At 43.3% G+C, this 22,959-nt stretch overlaps 1 protein-coding gene across 1 annotated transcript; it reads right to left on the bottom strand.

Moving 5' to 3' along the window:
- Positions 1-17,462: 17,462 nt before the first annotated feature.
- On the bottom strand, positions 17,463-18,718 carry LOC145050018 (antimicrobial ginkbilobin-2-like protein). Its single transcript, XM_078998338.1, has 2 exons — positions 17,881-18,718; positions 17,463-17,771 (listed from the first exon to the last, which is right to left on the bottom strand). Exons 1-2 carry the CDS (start codon positions 18,647-18,649, stop codon positions 17,665-17,667), a joined length of 876 nt encoding a protein of 291 aa, XP_078854464.1. The 5' UTR covers positions 18,650-18,718; the 3' UTR covers positions 17,463-17,664.
- Positions 18,719-22,959: the final 4,241 nt, after the last annotated feature.

Genomic DNA, 22,959 nt, shown 5'->3' with positions numbered 1-22,959 from the left:
CGAGATCGGCACCCCATCCCAAGATACAACTTCCCTCACATACACCTTAGCTAATTTCTCTGCTGAAGAACTCTCACTGATGGAAAGGAAGTGAGCGCTCTTTGTTAACCTGTCCACAATCACCCAAATTGCGTCAACTCCCCTGGCAGTCCTCGGCAATTTGGTGATGAAATACATAGTGATCTGTTCCCACTTCCACTCGGGAACCTCCAATGGCTGGAACTTACCATGCGGCCTCTAGTGCTCAGCCTTAACCCTACGGCAGGTTAAGCACCTCTCAACGAACCACGCGACATCCCTCTTCATACAGGGCCACCAATACTCCTCTCTCAAATCCAAATACATCTTCGTGGCCCCCGGATGGATCGAAAATTTCGACCGATGAGCTTCCTCCATCAAAATGGTACGCGTTCCTACCACAAACGGTACCCATATACGCCCCTGAAAAGTCATAAGCCCCCGACCATCGGTAACGAACTCTGAAACCAAACCAACAACCCGTTCCCTCTTCTGCATCTCAGATTGCACAGCCTCGGCCTGTGCCCCGCGAATGGCGTCCAATACCGGAGTCATCACGGTCAATCTCAAACATACATCCCGCAGTGGAGTGCTCTCCGCCCTGCGGCTCAACGCATCGGCTACCACATTAGCCTTGCCTGGGTGGTATAGGATCTCACAATCATAATCCTTGACCACATCCAACCACCTTCTCTTACGCATATTTAGGTTGGGCTGATCCATCAAATACTTCAAACTCTTATGGTGCGTGTATATCGTACACTGAACCCCATACAAGTAGTGACGCCAGATCTTGAGGGCGAAAACCACTGCCCCTAACTCTAGATCATGGGTGGGATATCTCGTCTCATGAGGCTTCAGCTGCCTCGATGCATACGCTATCACATGCCCCCTCTGCATCAGCACCGCTCCCAATCCCAAAATCGATGCATCACAGAATACCACAAAGTCCTCCATCCCTTCCGGGAGAGCTAACACCGGGGCTTCGCACAACCTCTGGTGAAGTGTCTCAAAGGAGGCCTGCTGCTCGGGGCCCCATGAAAAAGCAACACCCTTCCGAGTCAATCTGGTGAGTGGTACTGCGATCTTGGAGAAATCCTTAATAAACCTCCGATAATATCCTGCTAGCCCTTCTCATGCTGCTCTCTAGATCTCGAATATACCAGAATATCATCGATAAATACAATCACCGACCGATCCAGCATCGGTCTACATACTCGATTCATGAGATCCATAAACACTCTCGGGGCATTGGTGAGCCCGAAAGGCATCACCACAAACTCGTAATGCCCATTTCGCGTCCTAAACGCTGTCTTCTGGACTTCCTCATCCCGCACCCTCACCTGATGATATCCAAACCTCAAATCGATCTTGGAGAACCAAGATGCTCCCTGCAGCTGATCGAACAAATCGTCGATCCTCGGCAACGGGTAACGGTTCTTGACCGTCAGCTTGTTCAACTCTCGGTAATCAATACACATCCGGTGTGAACCATCCTTCTTTTTGACGAACAGGATAGGTGCTCCCCACGGCGAGATGCTCGGCCGAATAAACCCCTTCCCCAGCAGCTCCTGAAGCTGCGAGGATAACTCTTGCATCTCTGGAGGTGCAAGACGATAAGGCACCTTGGCGATAGGCGCAGCCCCCGGAACCAAATCGATACCGAACTCCACTTGCCTCACAAGAGGCACACCCGACAACTCCTCGGTAAACATATCCGGGAACTCACGCACCACCGGAACCTCCTCAGCTGAACTCGGCCTCTCGGAATCCACCCGCGTATCCATCACATACGCCACAAAACCCTTACAGCCCTGCTGTAGACACTGCCTCGCTCTAGCGGCCGAACAAAACGCTGATCCTGAACGTGTACCCTCGCCGTATACCGAAAGAACTCCCCCACTAGGGTCTCGTATGGTCACCAGCTGCCGCTCACAATCAATAAACGCACCGAATCTGCTCAACCAATCCATGCCCACAATGACACAGACATCACCCATAGCAATAGGAACTAGATCAATCGGGAACTCAACATCGAAAATCTCAACTATGCACCCTCGGAGAACCTCCGTGGCATATATCACCCTCTCATCAGCTATGCAAACTCTCAGAGGCCGACTCAACGCCTCACGACTAACACTGATATGCTAACTAAAAGCCAAAGATACAAAAGACCGACTCGCACCCGAGTCAAATAACACTAAGGCAGGTACAGAATTCACAAGAAAAGTACCTATGCATAACATAACATAAGCATAATATCTCATCATCAAAATAAATACATGAAATAATACATACCAGCCACGACATCGGCCGCTGCGCGGACCTCTTTCGCGGTCATCTGAAAAGCTCTCCCTCGTGCCCTCGGCGCCTCGACCTTCACCGGCCGACTCTCTGTAGCTCTAATGGCGGCAGGGGCAGATCACTGAGGTGCTCCCTGAGATGACCCTCGCAACTGCGGACACTCTGCCTTCCGGTGTCCGGTCTGATTGCAGTGGAAGCAGAGTGCAAACCCCTTGGGGCAATCCTTGGCCATATGCCCCTCCTTGCCACATTTGTAGCAAGATCCCGCTCTGCAGACTCCATCGTGACCCTTGCCACACTTCCCACAAGTGCGGCCCTTCTGGCTCCCTGGTTTGGGATCAGCGGGCTTGGCCCGCTTGGCTGCCAGCTGAGACTGTGCCGGTCGCCGATCCCTCCCCTGAGAGTGCGCCTCCTCCCTGGCCTGAGTCTCTAGCTCAATCTCCCTCTTCCGGGCATTTACCTGAAGCTCAGCAAATGTCCGGTACGAGGAGTTCGCCGCGAACTCCCGAATATCCCGCCTCAAAATGCTCAAATAACGGCTCATACGTGCCTGCTCAGTGGACACGTGCTCAGGGCAGAACATCGCCCTCTCATGGAACATCCTGGTAATCGCTGTAGCTGACTCAGTACCCTGCTTGAGGGTCAGAAACTCCTGTGCCAAATGCTCCATCTCCACCTGGGGAACGTACTCATCTCGGAACATGACAGTGAACCTCTCCCAGGTCACTGCCGCAAGCTCAGTAGGCGTATAATGCGCCGTCAAAAACTTCCACCAGTCCTTCGCTCCCAAGCGAAGCTGGTTCAGCGCGAACCGAACCTTCAAATGCTCAGGAGATGAGCAAGTGAAGAAGCACCCTTCTATATTAGATATCCATCTCATAGCTGCCACCAGACCCTGGGTCCCATCAAACTCTAGTGGTTTTGTGTTGCTGAACTCCCGGAACAGCAACGCATCACCACCTTGCGGCATCGCGGCAGCAATCGCTACGGTGGCCGCTGCCACAGCAGCTTCAGAAAGAGAGGCATAACGCTCATCGAAGGTCTCAATCAGCGTGGTCTTTATAGACCCAAACATCTCCAGTATCTCTGCCCTGATGGCCGCAGCCACCTCCTCGTGGATGATCCGGCGGATCTCCTCATCACTGGTATCGCTGCTCTCAGGCATCAAACGTGTCCTCACCATGATCTACCTCTGAAATACAACATACGAAAAATTAGAACCCCTTCGAGCATACTCACACTCGACAACTCATTCCTCCTTGATCCTTGGTATTCCAAAGATTCTTACTTGGGCTGTACACCGCTCCGGTGCTTTCAGTAGTACGGGCCCAATACTACTGTCCACACCGTATCAGAATACTTACAAGTCCTCCTCTTCGGATCCCAAATTCAAAGTACTCTATCATGCGTAGATCACTCTCTAATAGATCTCTCACAAGCCCCTCACTGCTACCTACTCACTCTCAAGCATCTCATAGCAGATCACCTCTTCCTAGGCTAAGGCATCACAAATCAGGCCACTCTACTCCTAATAGGAATACCTAGTCTACTCTAGCATGCAGATACATCATATCAGTATCAATATCACATAACATATGGGTATTTTGGGAAATCACCGTTCGGGCGCAGACTGATCATACACACAACTCAGCTCTGCGTTTCTTTTCAAAATCTTTTACTCTTTTTGAAAATACTTTTCAAATCCTCAGTTTGAGTTCAAATACGCCCGAAGGTGTACTCGAATCCCACAAACCAAGGCTCTGATACCAACTTGTAACACCGTGAATTACAAAATAATTTTTCGCAAATTATAAAAACATTTCTCATTTCATTTTCTTAAAAACATTAAGTTTAAATCTCAGTTCACATCATACAAAATCCCAAGATCATAAGTATATAAAAATTCCATGTGTGTGTACAGATCAAGCCGGCGCCTTCCCACTGTCATCGCTAGTACCTGAAACTACAACACTAACACTGTAAGCACAAAGCTTAGTGAGTTCCCCAAAATACCACATAAACATTTATTAGCCACTCAAGGCTATACTCTATGGGTCCGTGCACCCAAGCTCTGTGAACCCTCAGGTTCTAACTCTGGGAACCTTCCGGTTCCAACTCTATAAACATGCACAACATAAATCACATAGACATCATGCAGTACAAAACATAGCATACACATAACATACACATACTCTGACACATAACTCTGATTACCTACTCAAGGTAAAGTATAGTGAGAAGACTCACCTCGTGTATCTCGATAACTCGCGAATTCTGGAAATCACTCGTGCTCGATCCTCCGAGCTATAATCCCCCTATAACATCATACATCTCTAATTAACACTTTTACCACTAAGGTTGTCTACCCTTATCAAGACAACTCTGTTCAACGGTCAATGGTCAACTTTGACCGGACTCGGCGAGTGCACTAGGGCGACTCGGCGAGTCTATACGTATTCACCAACTCTCTAGGATTCTCTTTTGACACGTCGAGTATTCCCCTGACTCGACAGGTTCCACCTGGCATGAATCGCGGGGCCACCACGACTCAACTTGCCGAGTCTCAAGAACAACTCGGTGAGTCCCAGCTCGACTCAGTCCAACTGTCAACCCTCTCTAACTCTCCCTGACTCACTGAGTTGACCCTTAACTCGGCAAGACTACTCGCTGAGTGGTTAAGGACAATCTTCATGCTACTCGTCGAGTCTGTTCTTCAGACTCGGCGAGTCCATGCCATGCATCAACCCAAACTAGCTTCTGAGGTCAGATCCGCACCATCCACCCATAGATCTGGCCCTCCTAAGCTTATTCATCATGTAAAGTTCATATCTTGGTTACCATACAACACTTACAAGGCTCTTTTTGGAGAAATGACTTCTAGAATGGCAACCCTAGCCTCCAACCCAAAAGGGAGGACATAAAGCATGACATTAGGGACTCTCTGGACCTACTAAGGTCCAGATCTAGGCACCATATCCCCATGGGACCTCTCACACTTCCAATACAAAGCAAATAAGGCATGAAGAAACCCTAGATTTGACCATATCAACAAAATACGGAAAATAAGCTCTGAAAGATACCTCAAGAAGCCTCCTCTGATGAAATGAAAGAAGATCCAAGCTCCCCAACTCTTCTAGCTTGCCTTTCCTCTTCCTTTCTTGCAAAAACGCACAAATTTGGTGAACAATGGCCTCTTTCTCACTCACACGAATCCCTCAGCTGTTTTGGTGCTCTCAAGATAAAGGTAGCCGCAATGAAGGGTCATAAGGTCCTTTAAATAGGGCTTAGGACCGGGAATTTAGGGTTTCATTAAACAGCGAGGACTCGCCGAGTCCATTCCTTGGACTCGTCGAGTCCGACCGCGAACCCGCGTCTTGAACCGCGATCCTACTCGGCGAGTTTGAGCTCCAACTCGCCGAGTCCCCTCACAAAACTCCAAAATTATAAGCATAAAAGATACCTGGAGATCCGGGTTGTTACAATTCTCCCCCACTAGAACTAGGCTTCGCCCTCGAAGTCTCGCTCAGTAAATAGCTCCGGATGCTGCTCACGCATCTCACGCTCCGACTCCCAGGTCATCTCCGATCCCCTACGATGCTGCCACTGAACCAACACCAGGGGTACTTCCTTGTTCCTCAAAACCTTGATTTTCCGATCTCTGATGGCCACTGGTCTCTCGGAATAATTCAGGCTAGCATCCACCTAAATATCCTCTAATGGAACCACTGCCGACTCATTCGCTATACACTTCCTCAGCTGCGACACATGAAAAGTGTCGTGAATCTGCCCCAACTCTGCTGGCAAATCCAAACGATAGGTGACCCGGCCTACCCTCGCGATCACACGGAATGGACCAATATACCGGGGCCCCAACTTGCCATCTTCCTGAATCGAATCACTCCTTTCCAAGGAGAGACCTTCATGAGAACAAAGTCACCGACCTGAAATTCAAGCTCGGACCGACGCCTGTCTGCATAATTCTTCTGTCGGCTCTGAGCGGTCAACAACCTCTGTCTGACCTGCTGAATATGCTCTGTCGTCTGAAGCACAATCTCTGTACTACCCATCACCCGCTGACGGACCTCTCCCCAACAAATAGGGGTCCGACACTTCCTCCCATACAACAGCTCAAAGGGTGGCATACCAATGCTCGAATGATGGTTGTTGTTGTAGGAAAACTCTGCAAAAGGCAAATAATCATCCCAGCTACCCCCAATATCCAACACACATGCTCGGAGCATGTCCTCGAGCGTCTGAATCGTCCGCTCACTCTGACCGTCTGTCTGGGGATAATATGCGGTACTAAAATGCAGTCTAGTACCCAACTCCTCATGAAATTTCTTCCAAAATCTGGAAGTGAAGCGCACATCACGGTCTGAAACTATCGAGATCGGCACCCCATGCCGAGATACAACTTCCCTCACATACACCTCAGCCAATTTCTCTGCTGAAGAACTCTCACTGATGGCAAGGAAGTGAGTGCTCTTTGTCAACCTGTCCACAATCACCCAAATTGCGTCAACTCCCCTGGCAGTCCTCGACAATTTGGTGATGAAATCCATAGTGATCTGTTCCCACTTCCACTCGGGAACCTCCAATGGCTGCCACTTACCATGCGGCCTCTAGTGCTCAGCCTTAACCCTACGGCAAGTTAAGCACCTCTCAACGAACCACACGAGATCCCTTTTCATACAGGGCCACCAATACTCCTCTCTCAAATCCAAATACATCTTCGTGGCCCCCGGATGGATCGAAAATTTCGACCGATGAGCTTCCTCCATCAAAATTGTACGCGTTCCTCCCACAAACGGTACCCAGATACGCCCCTGAAAAGTCATAAGCCCCCGACCATCGGTAACGAACTCTGAAACCAAACCAACAACCCGTTCCCTCTTCTGCATCTCAGGTTGCACAGCCTTGGCCTGTGCCCCGCGAATGACGTCCAATACCGGAGTCATCACGGTAAATCCCAAACATACATCCCGCAGTGGAGTGCTCTCCGCCCTGCGGCTCAACGCATCGGCTACCACATTATCCTTTCCTTGGTGGTATAGGATCTCACAATCATAATCCTTGACCACATCCAACCACCTTCTCTGACACATATTTAGGTTGGGCTGATCCATCAAATACTTCAAACTCTTATGGTCCGTGTATATCGTACACCGAACCCCATACAAGTAGTGACGCCAGATCTTGAGGGCGAACACCACTGCCCCTAACTCTAGATCATGGGTGGGATATCTCGTCTCATGAGGCTTCAGCTGCCTCGATGCATACGCTATCACATGCCCCCTCTGCATCAGCACCGCTCCCAATCCCAAAATCGATGCATCACAGAATACCACAAAGTCCTCCATCCCTTCCGGGAGAGCTAACACCGGGGCTTCGCACAACCTCTGGCGAAGTGTCTCAAAGGAGGCCTGCTGCTCGGGGCCCCATGAAAAAGCAACACCCTTCCGAGTCAATCTGGTGAGTGGTACTGCGATCTTGGAGAAATCCTTAATAAACCTCCGATAATACCCTGTCAGCCCTAGGAAACTCCTGATCTCGGAGGGTGACTTCGGCACCTCCCAACTCATCACCGCCTCAACCTTAGCCAGATCGACCAATATCCCTTCCTGATTAACGAGATGTCCTAAGAACTGGACCTCCCGCAACCAGAAATCACACTTGGAGAATTTGGCATAAAGCCTCTCCGATCTCAGAACCCCGAGAACCCCTCTCTAATGCTCCTCATGCTGCTCTCTAGATCTCGAATATACCAGAATATCATCGATAAATACAATCACCGACCGATCCAGCATCGGTCTACATACTCGGTTCATGAGATCCATAAACACTGTCGGAGCATTGGTGAGCCCGAAAGGCATCACCACAAACTCGTAATGCCCATATCGCGTCCTAAACGCTGTCTTCTGGACGTCCTCATCCCGCACCCTCACCTGATGATATCCAGACCTCAAATCGATCTTGGAGAACCAAGATGCTCCGTGCAGCTGATCGAACAAATCGTTGATCCTCGGCAACGGGTAACGGTTCTTGACCGTCAGCTTGTTCAACTCTCGGTAATCAATACACATCCGGTGTGAACCATCCTTCTTTTTGACGAACAGGATAGGTGCTCCCCACGGCGAGTTGCTCGGCCGAATAAACCCCTTCCCCAGCAGCTCCTGAAGCTGCGAGGATAACTCTTGCATCTCTGGAGGTGCAAGACGATAAGGCACCTTGGCGATAGGCGCGGCCCCCGGAACCAAATCGATACCGAACTTCACTTGCCTTACAGGAGGCACACCCGGCAACTCCTCGGGAAACACATACGGGAACTCACGCACCACCGGAACCTCCTCAGCTGAACTCGGCCTCTCGGAATCCACCCGCGTATCCATCACATATGCCACAAAACCCTTACAGCCCTGCTGTAGACACTGCATCGCTCTAGCGGCCGAACAAAACGCTGATCCTGAACGTGTACCCTCGCCGTATACCGAAAGAACTCCCCCACTAGGGTCTCGTATGGTCACCAGCTGCCGCTCACAATCAATAACCGCACTGAATCTGCTCAACCAATCCATGCCCACAATGACACAGACATCACCCATAGCAATAGGAACTAGATCAATCGGGAGCTCAACATCGAAAATCTCAACTATGCACCCTCGGAGAACCTCCGTGGCATATATCACCCTCTCATCAGCTATGCAAACTCTCAGAGGCCGACTCAACGCCTCACGACTAACACTGATATGCTAACTAAAAGCCAAAGATACAAAAGACCGACTCGCACCCGAGTCAAATAACACCAAGGCAGGTACAGAATTCACAAGAAAAGTACCTATGCATAACATAACATAAGCATAATATCTCATCATCAAAATAAATACATGAAAGAATACATACCAGCCACGACATCGGGCGCTGCGCGGACCTCTTCCGCGGTCAGCTGAAAAGCTCTCCCTCGTGCCCTCGGCGCCTCGGCCTTCACCGGCCGACTCTCTGTAGCTCTGATGGTGGCAGGGGCAGATCACTGAGGTGCTCCCTGAGATGACCCTCGCAACTGCGGACACTCTGCCTTCCGGTGTCCGGTCTGATTGCAGTGGAAGCAGACTGCAAACCCCTTGGGGCAATCCTTAGCCATATGCCCCTCCTTGCAACATTTGTAGCAAGATCCCGCTCTGCAGACTCCATCGTGACCCTTGCCACACTTCCCACAAGTGCGGCCCTTCTAGCTCCCTGGTTTGGGATCAGCGGGCTTGGCTCGCTTGGCTGCCGGCTGAGACTGTGCCGGTCGCCGATCCCTCCCCTGAGAGTGCGCCTCCTCCCTGGCCTGAGTCTCTAGGTCAATCTCCCTCTTCCAGGCATTTCCCTGAAGCTCAGCAAATGTCCGGTACGAGGAGTTCGCCGCAAACTCCCGAATATCCCGCCTCAAAATGCTCAAATAACGGCTCATACGTGCCTGCTCAGTGGACACGTGCTCAGGGCAAAACATCGCCCTCTCATGGAACATCCTGGTAATCACTGTAACTGACTCAGTACCCTGCTTGAGGGTCAGAAACTCCTGTGCCAAATGCTCCCTCTCCACCTGGGGAACGTACTCATCTCGGAACATGACAGTGAACCTCTCCCAGGTCACTGCCGCAAGCTCAGTAGGCGTATAATGTGTGGTCTTTATAGACCCAAACATCTCCGGTATCTCTGCCCTGATGGCCGCAGCCACCACCTCGTGGATGATCCGGCGGATCTCCTCATCACTGGTATCACTGCTCTCAGGCATCAAACGTGTCCTCACCATGATCTACCTCTGAAATACAACATACGAAAAATTAGAACCCCTTCGAGCATACTCACACTCGACAATTCATTCCTCCTTGATCCTTGGTATTCTAAAGATTCTTACTTGGGCTGTACACCGCTCCGATGCTTTTAGTAGTACAGGCCCAATACTACTGTCCACACCGTATCAGAATACTTACAAATCCTCCTATTCGGATCCCAAATTCAAAGTACTCTATCATGCGTAGATCACTCTCTAATAGATCTCTCACAAGCTCCTCGCTGCTACCTACTCACTCTCAAGCATCTCATAGCAGCTCACCTCTTCCTAGGCTAAGGCATCACAAATCAGGCCACTCTACTCCTAATAGGAATACCTAGTCTACTCTAGCATGCAGATACATCATATCAGTATCAATATCACATAACATATGGGTATTTTGGGAAATCACCGTTCGGGCGCGGACTGATCGTAGACACAACTCTGCTCTGCGTTTCTTTTCAAAATCTTTTACTCTTTTTGAAAATACTTTTCAAATCCTCAGTTTGAGTTCAAATACGCCCGAAGGTGTACTCGAATCTCTCAAACCAAGGCTCTGATACCAACTTGTAACACCGTGAATTACAAAATAATTTTTCGCAAATTATAAAAACATTTCTCATTTAATTTTCATAAAAACATTAAGTTTAAATCTCAGTTCACATCATACAAAATCCCAAGATCATAAGTATATCAAAATTCCATGTGTGTGTACAGATCAAGCCGGCACCTTCCCACGGTCATCGCTAGTACCTGAAACAACAACACTAACACTGTAAGCACAAAGCTTAGTGAGTTCCCCAAAATACCACATAAACATATATTAGCCACTCAAGGCTATACTCTATGGGTCCGTGCACCCAAGCTCTGTGAACCCTCAGGTTCTAACTCTGGGAACCTTCCGGTTCCAACTCTATAAACATGCACAGCATAAATGACATAGACATCATGCAGTACAACACATAGCATACACATAACATACACATACTCTGACACATAACTCTGATTACCTAATCAAGGTAAAGTATAGTGAGAAGACTCACCTCGTGTATCTCGATAGCTCGCGAATTCTGGAAATCACTTGTGCTCGATCCTTCGAGCTATAATCCCCCTGTAACATCATACATCTCTAATTAACACTTTTACCACTAAGGTTGACTACCCTTATCAAGTCAACTCTGTTCAACGGTCAACGGTCAACTTTGACCGGACTCGGCGAGTGCACTAGGGCGACTCGATGAGTCTATACGTATTCACCAACTCTCTAGGATTCTCTTTTGACACGTCGAGTATTCCCCTGACTCGACGGGTTCCACCTGGCATGAATCGCGGGGCCACCACGACTCAACTCGCCGAGTCTCAAGAACAACTCGGCGAGTCCCAGCTCGACTCAGTCCAACTGTCAACCCTCTCTAACTCTCCGTGACTCACTGAGTTGACCCTTAACTCGGCAAGACCACTCGCTGAGTGGTTAAGGACAATCTTCATGCTACTCGCCGAGTCTGTTCTTCAGACTCGGCGAGTCCATGCCATGCATCAACCCAAACTAGCTTCTGAGGTCAGATCCGCACCATCCACCCATAGATCTGGCCCTCCTAAGCTTATTCATCATGTAAAGTTCATATCTTGGTTACCATACAACACTTACAAGGCTCTTTTTGGAGAAATGACTTCTAGAATGGCAACCCTAGCCTCCAACCCAAAAGGGAGGACATAAAGCATGACATTAGGGACTCTCTGGACCTACTAAGGTCCAGATCTAGGCACCATATCCCCATGGGACCTCTCATACTTCCAATACAAAGCAAATAAGGCATGAAGAAACCCTAGATTTGACCATATCAACAAAATACGGAAAATAAGCTCTGAAAGATACCTCAAGAAGCCTCCTCTGATGAAATGAAAGAAGATCCAAGCTCCCCAACTCTTCTAGCTTGCCTTTCCTCTTCCTTTCTTGCAAAAACGCACAAATTTGGTGAACAATGGCCTCTTTCTCACTCACACGAATCCCTCAGCTGTTTTGGTGCTCTCAAGATAAAGGTAGCCGCAATGAAGGGTCATAAGGTCATTTAAATAGGGCTTAGGACCGGGAATTTATGGTTTCATTAAACAACGAGGACTCGCCGAGTCCATTCCTTGGACTCGTTGAGTCCGGGCGCGAACCCGCGTCCTGAACCGCGATCCTACTCGGCGAGTTTGAGCTCCAACTCGCCGATTCCCCTCACAAAACTCCAAAAATATAAGCATAAAAAGATACTTGGAGATCTGGGCCGTTACACGGGCCATGAAAAGCCGGATGAGGGTTAGGAATTAGAACGGGAGCTGCTTGGGGTAGGTTCTCAACCTCGGGTTTGGAGTTAGCACCGCCCGAAAGGTCTTCATCATGGTGATCATTCAAAGGGATAGGATGATCATTCTCTGGTTCTTCTCCAAACCAACCAGCAATGACTTAGTTTTGAAGATACTGGTTGCCGTGGGGATGGAGTCCATCCATGTTATCTACGTGAGAATTGGGGTAAGAAAATAATTATTAGACGAACTATCTAGATAATTATTTAGAAAATCGTCATTAGTTACATCGCTATTTGTGAAGTGCATACCAGTTATAGGTAATCGAAACATGATAGGCCTTCGAATAAGTGACCTTAACTCCAAATTCATACAGAATAGGGGTAAAGTAAAATTTTCACAGATTCTAAGTCTATAACATCCTAATTACATATAGCCTTAGTGTATCCACTTAGCAACTATCAACTTAGTAATGAAGATCCCGTTTTAGTTCTCAAGTATAAAGTACTTATAGTAACACCAAATACTCCTATAGTATTTTAAGTTTAATGTTATGTTCTACTGCTCTCATTGTGGTATTGTTGGTAGGATTTTAGACTTGTTGCAACCACGTAAATACATTTAGGCACATGCTAGTCAACACTCGGATAATATAGTTGACCAGGCTATATCTTCCCATTTTTGACTATATGTCACTAAGTCCACCTGTGTTGCCCAACAATCGTAATTCTTTTGTACTATCCTAGTGACACTAATTTTAGTATGAATGCAGCCACGTATACTAAATTAAATATTTTACTAATTAAAGTATAAACTCTTGGTCAGAGTATTTTTTATCCCTATGTATTTATAGTTAGTATATCTTTGATGGGTTGATATACTCTGATACCAATCTGTCACACCCCAAAACCATGAACAGCGGAAACGTTCTGGGGCGGAGGACGTCATGTACAGTATCACAACAATGAAAAGTAGTAAACAAGCAACAACACCATCCATTGCATTAATAATATAATTTTAATGCAAGTGTTCTGTGAAATTATAATAGACACTAAAGTAAAATCAAAATGAAAGATGAGTCTTGAACAAGCCCCATCTTCTCTAAACCTTGCATCGGTACCTGTCTATCGTTGACCTGAGGATACAAGTTATTTTGAAAGAGAGTGTCAGCTTTAAAGCTAGTGAGATCATAAGTATTAATGTGTATTAATTTGTAAAACTTGTAAAGAAAGACATGAAAATGGTTGTAAAACAAGTACAAATGTTTGAAAAACCCTAGAAATCCCTATGATTCCTACTATTATAAAAGGGAGTCTTCTACCAAGACCTAACTACTCTGAATGTAGCCTTCTACCAAGACCTAACTGCTCTGAATGTAGCCTTCTACCAAGACCCGACTGTGCTACTATTATTATTATAAGAAATTGTATCCTTTGGTACTAGGATACTCAAATATAATTTACCTCATCGATTATGTGAATGAGTCACAAGATAAAGGTGATAATATAAATTACCTAAGTATTACCCTTTGGTACTAGGGTAACTAACAGTGTTAACTGAAGACATCTATAGATGTACATTTACCTCTGTTGCTAAAAGTTGGGTATAGGAATAGTTAGTCCCTTAAAGTATACATATAATGGTATCAACCGTTGACATCCGTTGATGTGCTTTTACCTCCGTAGCTAACAGAGATTTTAGGAATGGTTAATCCCGCAACGTATCCTTTGGTACTAGGATATTAAATCCAATCTATCTCGTCGATTATGTGATTGTATCACAAGGTAAAGATAAGAATGAAGATTATATAACATAATCTACACATATAAAATGTAATAATAACTCATCATATGTTATCTATGTAAACGTACTCATGTAAATGTAACCGTGTAAATCTACTCATGTAAATGTAATCATGTAAATGTACTCATCTAAATGTACTCATGTAAACATATCTATGTAATAGTATAGTAATGTACTGTAATGTTCTGCGTGTGCTAGTTGTAACGTGCGTTCTCTCTCTATCTAGCAAGTATTGAATCATGAATGAACTGACTCATTGTATGATATCGTGTTCTAGTAATAGTTGTAGTATCTTCCTAAACTACCCATATGGTAGCTTACTAGTAATGTAACTGGTACATATGAACATGGAAGTATACCCTGGCTACCTAAGGGTACCGAATGAACTGGAAGAACCTTTATGACTATATATATACACATGATATATAAGTAATATTTAAACGACCTTCGTACGGGTAGCTGATATCCCACCAGACCACATCTCAAGCGCGAAAAGGAAATAGGGTGGATAGCCTTCCTAAGTCCTTTAAACATTTCTTATATAACTATACATATATAAGCATGCAATTGACCATATAAAAGCATAATATAAGTTTTGTAAAACCTTTTGATCATGATTTCTATCTAAGAAAAGATCGACTTGATGTCAATCTATAAAACGGGTTGAAAGCAATGGTTTGATAAACAGTTTAAGTATAAAGAAACATTTGTTTGAAACACAATTATAAATGAGTTTGAAATGAAACATACAGAGTAAAATGAATAGTTTAATAAGGAGTTTTAAACATATAAAATGTTTATGAAAAACATTTGAAGGAAACTGTTTGGTAAAACGGCTAATGAGTAGTAAATTATTTGAATTCTGCTTATTAATCACATGTGATTGATATAATAACTAGCATGATTCTACTTGTATCAACCCCCCCCCCCCCCCAATAAAGTATTTAAAAACATTTAAAACATTGATTAAGGGGTATGAACTCACCAGTTGTGAGTAGTACGGATGAACTGAAGAGGTAGGACTGCTAGGTGTCAAGTGAAGTCTTGAACACACTCTATGGTCCTAGTTAACATATAATATCACATATATATATATATATATATATATATATATATATATATATATATATATATATCTAATTAGTCTTTAAACAACTAATAAACAACTCAAGACACCCTAGGACATGCTAAACACTTATACAAGTGTTATAAGTCTCATGGGTTGCATCTAAGTGTTGTAGGGCAAGGCTATTGGGTTTTACGGTTCAAGGGAACCCCTAAAATGAGTTTACTCCCTAAAGACCAACACCCATTGAGTTTACGGTCATAAACTATTTAGTTTACGGCCGTAAGCTCCTAACCTTGTGACCATTTGTTGTTTTGAAGTCCTCTAACCTATTCCAAGCATTCTACTTCATGTTTAAGCAGTAGGAAGTGTTGTGTGGCATCAAAACACTCCTAAATTGAGTTTACGGTCTAAGGACCACTTCTCCAGGAGTTTACTACCGTAAACTCTTATGGACTAAGGTATTTTGGTTTTTTCAAGTCCTAAACACTTCAAGGTAATAGCTTAGGTTAGATTCTAGGCATTAGGAGTAAATATGGGACATTTAAACACCTTTTGGGGTGTTTACGGTTTTGGGAGATCCCTAAACCGTAAACACATAACAATGATTGTTTTCTTGTTCTTTTATATGATATACACATCAAGGATGGATCTAGACAACTCCCTAAGGCATTGTGAAGCATCTAGACATCCTAAAGCACCCTATGCACTATACTTGGTGTTTACGGTTTTGGGAGCCTCCTAAAACTGTGAACACCTTGTTCTTGGTGTTCTTGGGACTTTTCCTTGGTATAAATATGTATAACAAGATTTAAATGACTCTAGGATAAAAGTACTTACTTTGTGGAAGCTTGAAATGAACTTAAAGTCCAAGAACACTAGTGTGTGTTCTTGGTGTTTTGGAAATCTAGTAAAAACACATAAATGGATAGATGAAAAACTTGGATGATACTTGAGAGAGTTTTTGGAGTTTACTCTTTTGGGTAAAAATGAAAAGTGATTTACTTTGGGGAGTAAACTCATGCTTAAGGAATGAGTTTACGGTTTTTGAGGGTGTTTACAGCCCAAACATAAAATTTTGGCCGTGAACTTCTAAGCTACGTGGTATTCGCGGTTTAGAAATTTCAAGACCCGAGACGGCCCATCCGTTCACCCGTTCTTTTAAGGATTAATTATTAAAATAATCAAACGAACTTAAATTTCCTAAAAACAAGTAAAAGTGAACTTGACTTATAATATGGAGTGATTGACTTTTAGGGTGTGACCGAATGAAAATTTCGGGTTGTCACAAATAGTGGTCGTATGGACCAAGGGGTAGGTCAGTACCTGGATATGTATGGTTGTGTGCTTAGATCTTGATTTTGTATGCTAGTGGTAAGGGATTGAATAGTCCCCGATTACCGGTTGAAAGATACCGATGGTATTATATGGTATGTGGTATGATGGGGGAACTCACTAAGCTTTGTGCTTACGGTTTCAGTTTTGGTTTCAGATACCTCTTCATTTAAGGGGAAGGAGCCGACGGCGTAGCATGGCATCACACACATATGATTTTCCACACGGTGTTTCCTGTGATTGTACTCTGATATGACATTTGTTCATGGTTATGGGTTTCAAATATGATACTTGGCTTTGAGATGACGAATTTATACAATATTTTCTAATAAATGTTTTATGAATTAATTAATCAAAAATGAAATTTTTGGGCTTGAATTTGGGACGTTACAATATATATATATATATATATATATATCAGGATCGCGTAAGAACTCAAAAATGGGATTGCTAAGATTTAGTATTAAAAACTTATTAAGTCTTAAAAGGTGAGGGACCACTTGGGTACATATGTGAAAGATAGAGGTGGAAATGTAAGATTAAGTTTTATATTTATAATTATTAATATCAATTTAATGTAAAACCTCATATATTAATTAAAAATTGTTACATATAAAACATACATAGTCATATTTAAGAATGTAGAAATGAATAAATATGAGAGTGACTAAAATGGGTTAAACTCCATTTTTGTGTAAAAGAGTACAACACCATCAAATTTGATCTTATACCATTTCCTTACACCAAAATAATATAATAAATGGTGATGGGATGGAAGGTGATGGATTTGGTGATGGTTGAATATGCTCCAAGCAGTTATCATTTATGCAGTGATTCTTTCTGACTACACAGTTATCATTTCACACTCCAAGATCAAGTAAATTTTCTGTTTTATACAACTGAAATAAAATTTCTAATATTCGTCATAGGAAACATTATTATAGCCGGTTAGTTGATGTGGATATTATTTGACATGGCACTTGTTGATATGGCATAAGTAACTATAACATCCATGTATGAACCGATACTGCATGATTCATGATAGCATCTCGAAAACTTGAATAGCTAACAAGGCTATGAAAATGCTAGTGCCGATGCCGATGCTGCCCCAAATTCCACTTCGTCCATGGCTTTTATGACCTCCTGATCATTAAAGAAACATCCGAGGATTTAAAGCACCTCTACCACAGATGATCGTGTAGCTTTCCTATAGCTGTATTATGAAACAAATAACAAAAAAGAAGTAACTTACCTGAAGTAACAGTAGGTATTCCAGATGGAGAAGTAACAGTAGGTATTGCGGATGGAACGTGACTCTCAGATGGCGTGAGAGCAGTCACTCCTGGAGAATAAGCATCTGAAACATTAGAATACCACATACTACAACTGATCCCAAGAATCTCCCACCCAGTTCTATTCTCAACATAAGATCTATAGTTCTCCAATCGATCCTCCAAGCAGTTTTGACAATTCAACTTGCTCAAATCTCTACTACACTGAGCCAAACCATATCGTTTCCCCTCCTCTCCAAGATTAACATCTGTTGCTTGATACATCAATGGTTGATCAGGAACTGTGCTAGCTAAATCTTGCATCATCAGATACCCTTTTGAGAACACCGATGGATTATCCAACCCGTTGTGGCCAAATGAGGCCGATGAGAAGTTATCCCAAACTCCAAAGAAATTCTCATCGGAAAACTTCAAAGTGCAGAAAGTGGATATAGTAGCCATGCTTCTGCCTTCTGGGCACCCGTCAAATGATTCAGTATTCGATTTCAAACAGTTGGCACAGTTGGAGGAGGATATGTTAGCTTTACATTGAACAACGCCGTAAACTTGATCTGACTTATTCCCGACGCTTGTTTCGTAGAATCCGTTACGAAGAGGTGCGTTTTTGGTAAGCAAATCCAAAAGGGTTCTAAAATTTGTGTTGAAACTGGAGCTTACATTTGAGCATTTACCATGGCAAGAATCTAACGTAATCAAGAAGAGTAAAGTCAATAGCACAACCCTCACCATTTTTTAAAGATTCGATAGCTTTCGTAAGATGGATGGGGTAAATTGTTCTACACAGGGACCCTATTGCAGGCCAACTTTAAGCCCAACATTAAATAAAATATCCACCTGTCCCTTAATTTTTTTTAAGCTGTGTTGTTGGTTTTTCTTCTCAGTGGGCCAGTGTCAATGAACTAGTAATCGTGTGTTGCACTACTATAGGAAAAAGTCAACCAGTTGACCAAATATAAAGATTGATAAACTTTTTTTGGCAAAAGTCAAAAAAATAAAAATAAAATTAAAAATTTTACCTTTTTTTTTTTAATGGAGATGACACTCAAGGGTAAATGCAATTACGTTTTTCCATTAACACGTTTATAAGTTGTTGATATTTTAATAAAAGATGTTAGAATTCAACTTAAGATCATATTTATGTATGCGCATTTTTACCGTATCTAGCACGATAATATATATTCTTTTAACCATTTAGGTAAACACAATTCGAAGGAGGGAATATTGCATTAGATAACGCATTGATTAACTATATACAATTCACTGAAACTACAACTTTTACTTTCTAATTTTTCTTTATAATCGATCATTTGAATATATTAATTTGATTTAGTAGACATCTACGACAATAAATTATGGGTGTTACTAAATAAACATCCATATAAAAGGACATGTGTTTGAAGGTCAACACATACACACTATATCCCTACACATGTGGGTTCATTTACGATACCCATAAATTAGGTATTAGTTGTTAGTTTTCTTCTTTGCAAGTTGTATCAACTCGACAATGTGTATTAATTGGATACTTTATTGTCAAAATTATATGACAATATGTGAATTGATGCAAGTAATATGTTAGGATCAACAATCGATAAACATATAATAAGACAAGATAAAGTTGCAAAAAAAAAAAAAAAAAAAACAAACAAACGGAAGTATCAAGATTTAGTTAATCGGAGTGATCGGCTTATTACTTCACATACGAACTAGTTAGATAGAGTTTTTTACTTGACTAGTCGTAAAATACACAACCGCCATAAACTAGCACTACAAGAAATTTTAGCAATAACAGCGGCGACGTCTACCAACAACAGCGACATATAATTGACGCGTTACATGTCGCCGCTATTGTTTGGCGTCGCCGCTAAAGCTGTCGCTGCTATTGCTGACACCGTGTCGATCCGCGTGAAATAATCCATGTCCGTTCGATCATTATTCAATCCTACGGTTGTAAACTCCTAAAACACGCGCTTTCTTTTCCCTCCAGGGGTGTCGCCGCTAAAACCCCTAGGTCGCCGTTAAAACCTTCATGTCGCCGCTATTGCCCGTCGCCGCTATTGAGTTGTGTCAAATAACCCCCGCAGTCGACCCTTCTTTCCTTCTATCGTTGTATCTGTCAAAACTCCGACTACGCCTTCACCATCTGCACCCACTACGATTCCGACCACCGGGAGCCACTTTACCGGCAACCGGCCTTCTTTACCGTCGACCCACCCTCATTATCGGCGGCCATCTAGTTTATTGAGGGCAATTCCGACCACAACAACATTTCAGTGAAATTGAGCAATCTAAGTTCGAATTTCGTTCCCTAATTTATGTCCTTCTTGTGTTTTGATGTTAGTTTTACCATTCAAACCTGATTGTATCATTGATTTCTATGTTTTCTAAGATTTTTTTGGTTAGTGATTTTTAGTGTCAACCAAGCCTCTTGTTTGGCTGTAAATTGATGATTTTTGAGTGATTATGTATGTTTTATCATATTTTATGCAGCCTATTGTATAATTGATTTGTGTTTATGCTCATTGCGGTGTATTGGTATGAAAATGGAATTACACATGGTTTGTGTGATTTTGTATTTAGATGTATATTTTCTATGAAATTGGTATTGGATGTCTAAAATGGTAGGATTGTATGAAATTAGATGTATTGCTTAATTATTTGAAATTGGAATTTGAATTGGATGTATTGTATGAAATTGGATATATTGTTTAATTGTATGAAATTGGAATATGAAAGTTGTATTGTATGTCTAAAATGAAATGAAAAAAAGGAATTGAATCCATTGTATATATGTATGATTAGGTGATATTTAAGTTTAATAGTTTGATATATATAAGATGAAGTGATAAAGTTCTTAATTGATAAGTTATAGGTTTTGTAGTAATTTTAATTTGTGCATGTAAATGTATTTAGATGAATTTGTATGATTTTGTATTTAGAAGTATATTTTGGTATAATGAATTTGTGCATGGAAAAAATTGAACAAAAAAGTAGGAAGCAATAATGGAAAAAAAAAGTATGATGTTATATTGTGTATGTATTTGTATGAAATTTAGAAACTACAATGTTATAATGGAAACTGTATTATTTTTGTATATGTAATATGTGTAAATTCTATTCATATTGTAATTTTGCAGGCTATATATGGGGTTTAGTTGGGCGGTACTCTTCTACGTGATGGCGGATGTTATGAGCTTAGGACATGGAGGTGATGGAGTCGGGGATTCACCACCTCCCGGAGGCTTTGGTCGTGTTCACAACGAACAGGATGGTAAGTCTTATTATGATATATTTGTTAGATATTTTTATCCATTTATTATGGAAATGCTTTATTTGTAATTGGAAATGCTTCAAAAAATGTTAAAAAATCTAGCATGTAGTGCTACACTTGAAGATTGGTTTCATTCGTTGCCACAACGAAATGAAACTGGAGGAAACGAGGAGAGCGATGATGACGAGTGGATAGTTGTAGGATTTTTTTTATGTTTTATGTAAACGACCCAAATTTTCACGCCCAAAAATTTCATTTTAAATTAAGTGGTTAACAAAACTTTAGTAGTAAAACATCATCCGAACATATCAATTCATAAAACATATCTCGTGTCTGAAAAGGAAAGCATGAAAATAATCATAATGTCAGAGTACAATCCCAGAACATCTCATGATACGGAAAAACCAATGTGTGTGTGTGTGATATGTGGCTATAGCGCCAACTCTCTCCCCTTCGCTGAAGAGGTACCTGAAAACAAAACTGTAAACTGTAAGCACAAAGCTTAGTGAGTTCCCCCATCATACCACATACCATACAATCATATCACATACATACTACCAGGCATTTCTGGGCTGCCCGACCTACCTGGTACGGTCATTCTAGGGTGCCGACCTACCCGTGTCAAGCCATTCTGGGGCGCTGACCTACCCATGTCGAGCTATTATGGGGTGCTGACTACCCTTCGGTCCTAACAACCGAACCTCTGGGACTATTTCACCCCCTACTACTACTATCACACATATCATAGCATAATCTATCGTCAGACATATCTAGGGTGTCCCACCTACCCTTCGGTCCTAACGACCGAATCTCGAGGACCTTTCCCATTCTACTACCTCTATCTCATATACCATATCATGCTAGCAGCTAAACATCTCATAACATATTGTTAGGCATATCTTGGGTGCCTAACCTACCCTTTCGGCCCTAACAACCAAACTCTATCACTAACACATATCATATCACGCTAGCATATAACATATCAGGTAGTAGCAACACAGATGAATATCACAAAGACAAACATCTAACATACGATCCCTACTGGTGGGACGACATTGTGGCCGTAGACCCACCGCTACTGGAAGGTAACTCACCTCATAGCTGTTGATCTGTGCGGGAACAATCTATCTGCTGCTGCTGTTGATCTGCGCGGGAACAGTCTGTATGCTGCTGCTGCTGCTCCGGAAATCCTCCGGCTATAAATCCCACAAAACACACCATCAGAGTCTGATATCTACTCTTCGGGTAAAATGACAATTTTACCCCTGATCAAGTCAAGTCAAAGACAAAGTCAATTTCCAGTTGACTGGACTCGCCGAGTTGGCTTGCCAACTCGCCGAGTCCCTATCCCTCCAATTGTCCTTAAACCCGCTTCTACTCGTCGAGTTGAGCTGTCAACTCGACGAGTTCTTCTCTCATATGAATGACACATGAAAACTCATCCGACTCGCCGAGTAGATGAACAGCTCGTTGATTCCACCTTCATCTGATGAACAAGTTCTGTCCTCAACTCGCCGAGTCGATGAACAACTCGTCGAGTTCTAAGAAGATTGCCTTGGACTCCTCGAGTCCGTTCATGCACTCGCCGAGTCCCATGAACTTCCAGAACAATGGCTTAATCCAAAACGTTGGGTCACTCCCCGGGACCTTCCTGAAACCTTTCCAAACTCAACTGGGTCCTTAAGACCCTCCACTGATACAGGACGAAACCTTGGACTCGCCGAGTCCAAGAACGGACTCGTCGAGTTGGTCACATTCACTCACTGAA

The sequence above is a fragment of the Lactuca serriola genome, chromosome 1, assembly GCF_051521515.1.
Source record: "Lactuca serriola cultivar US96UC23 chromosome 1, Lser_US96UC23_V15, whole genome shotgun sequence".
Lineage (NCBI taxonomy): Eukaryota > Viridiplantae > Streptophyta > Magnoliopsida > Asterales > Asteraceae > Lactuca > Lactuca serriola.
This window is presented reverse-complemented; position numbering and strand designations above follow the sequence as displayed.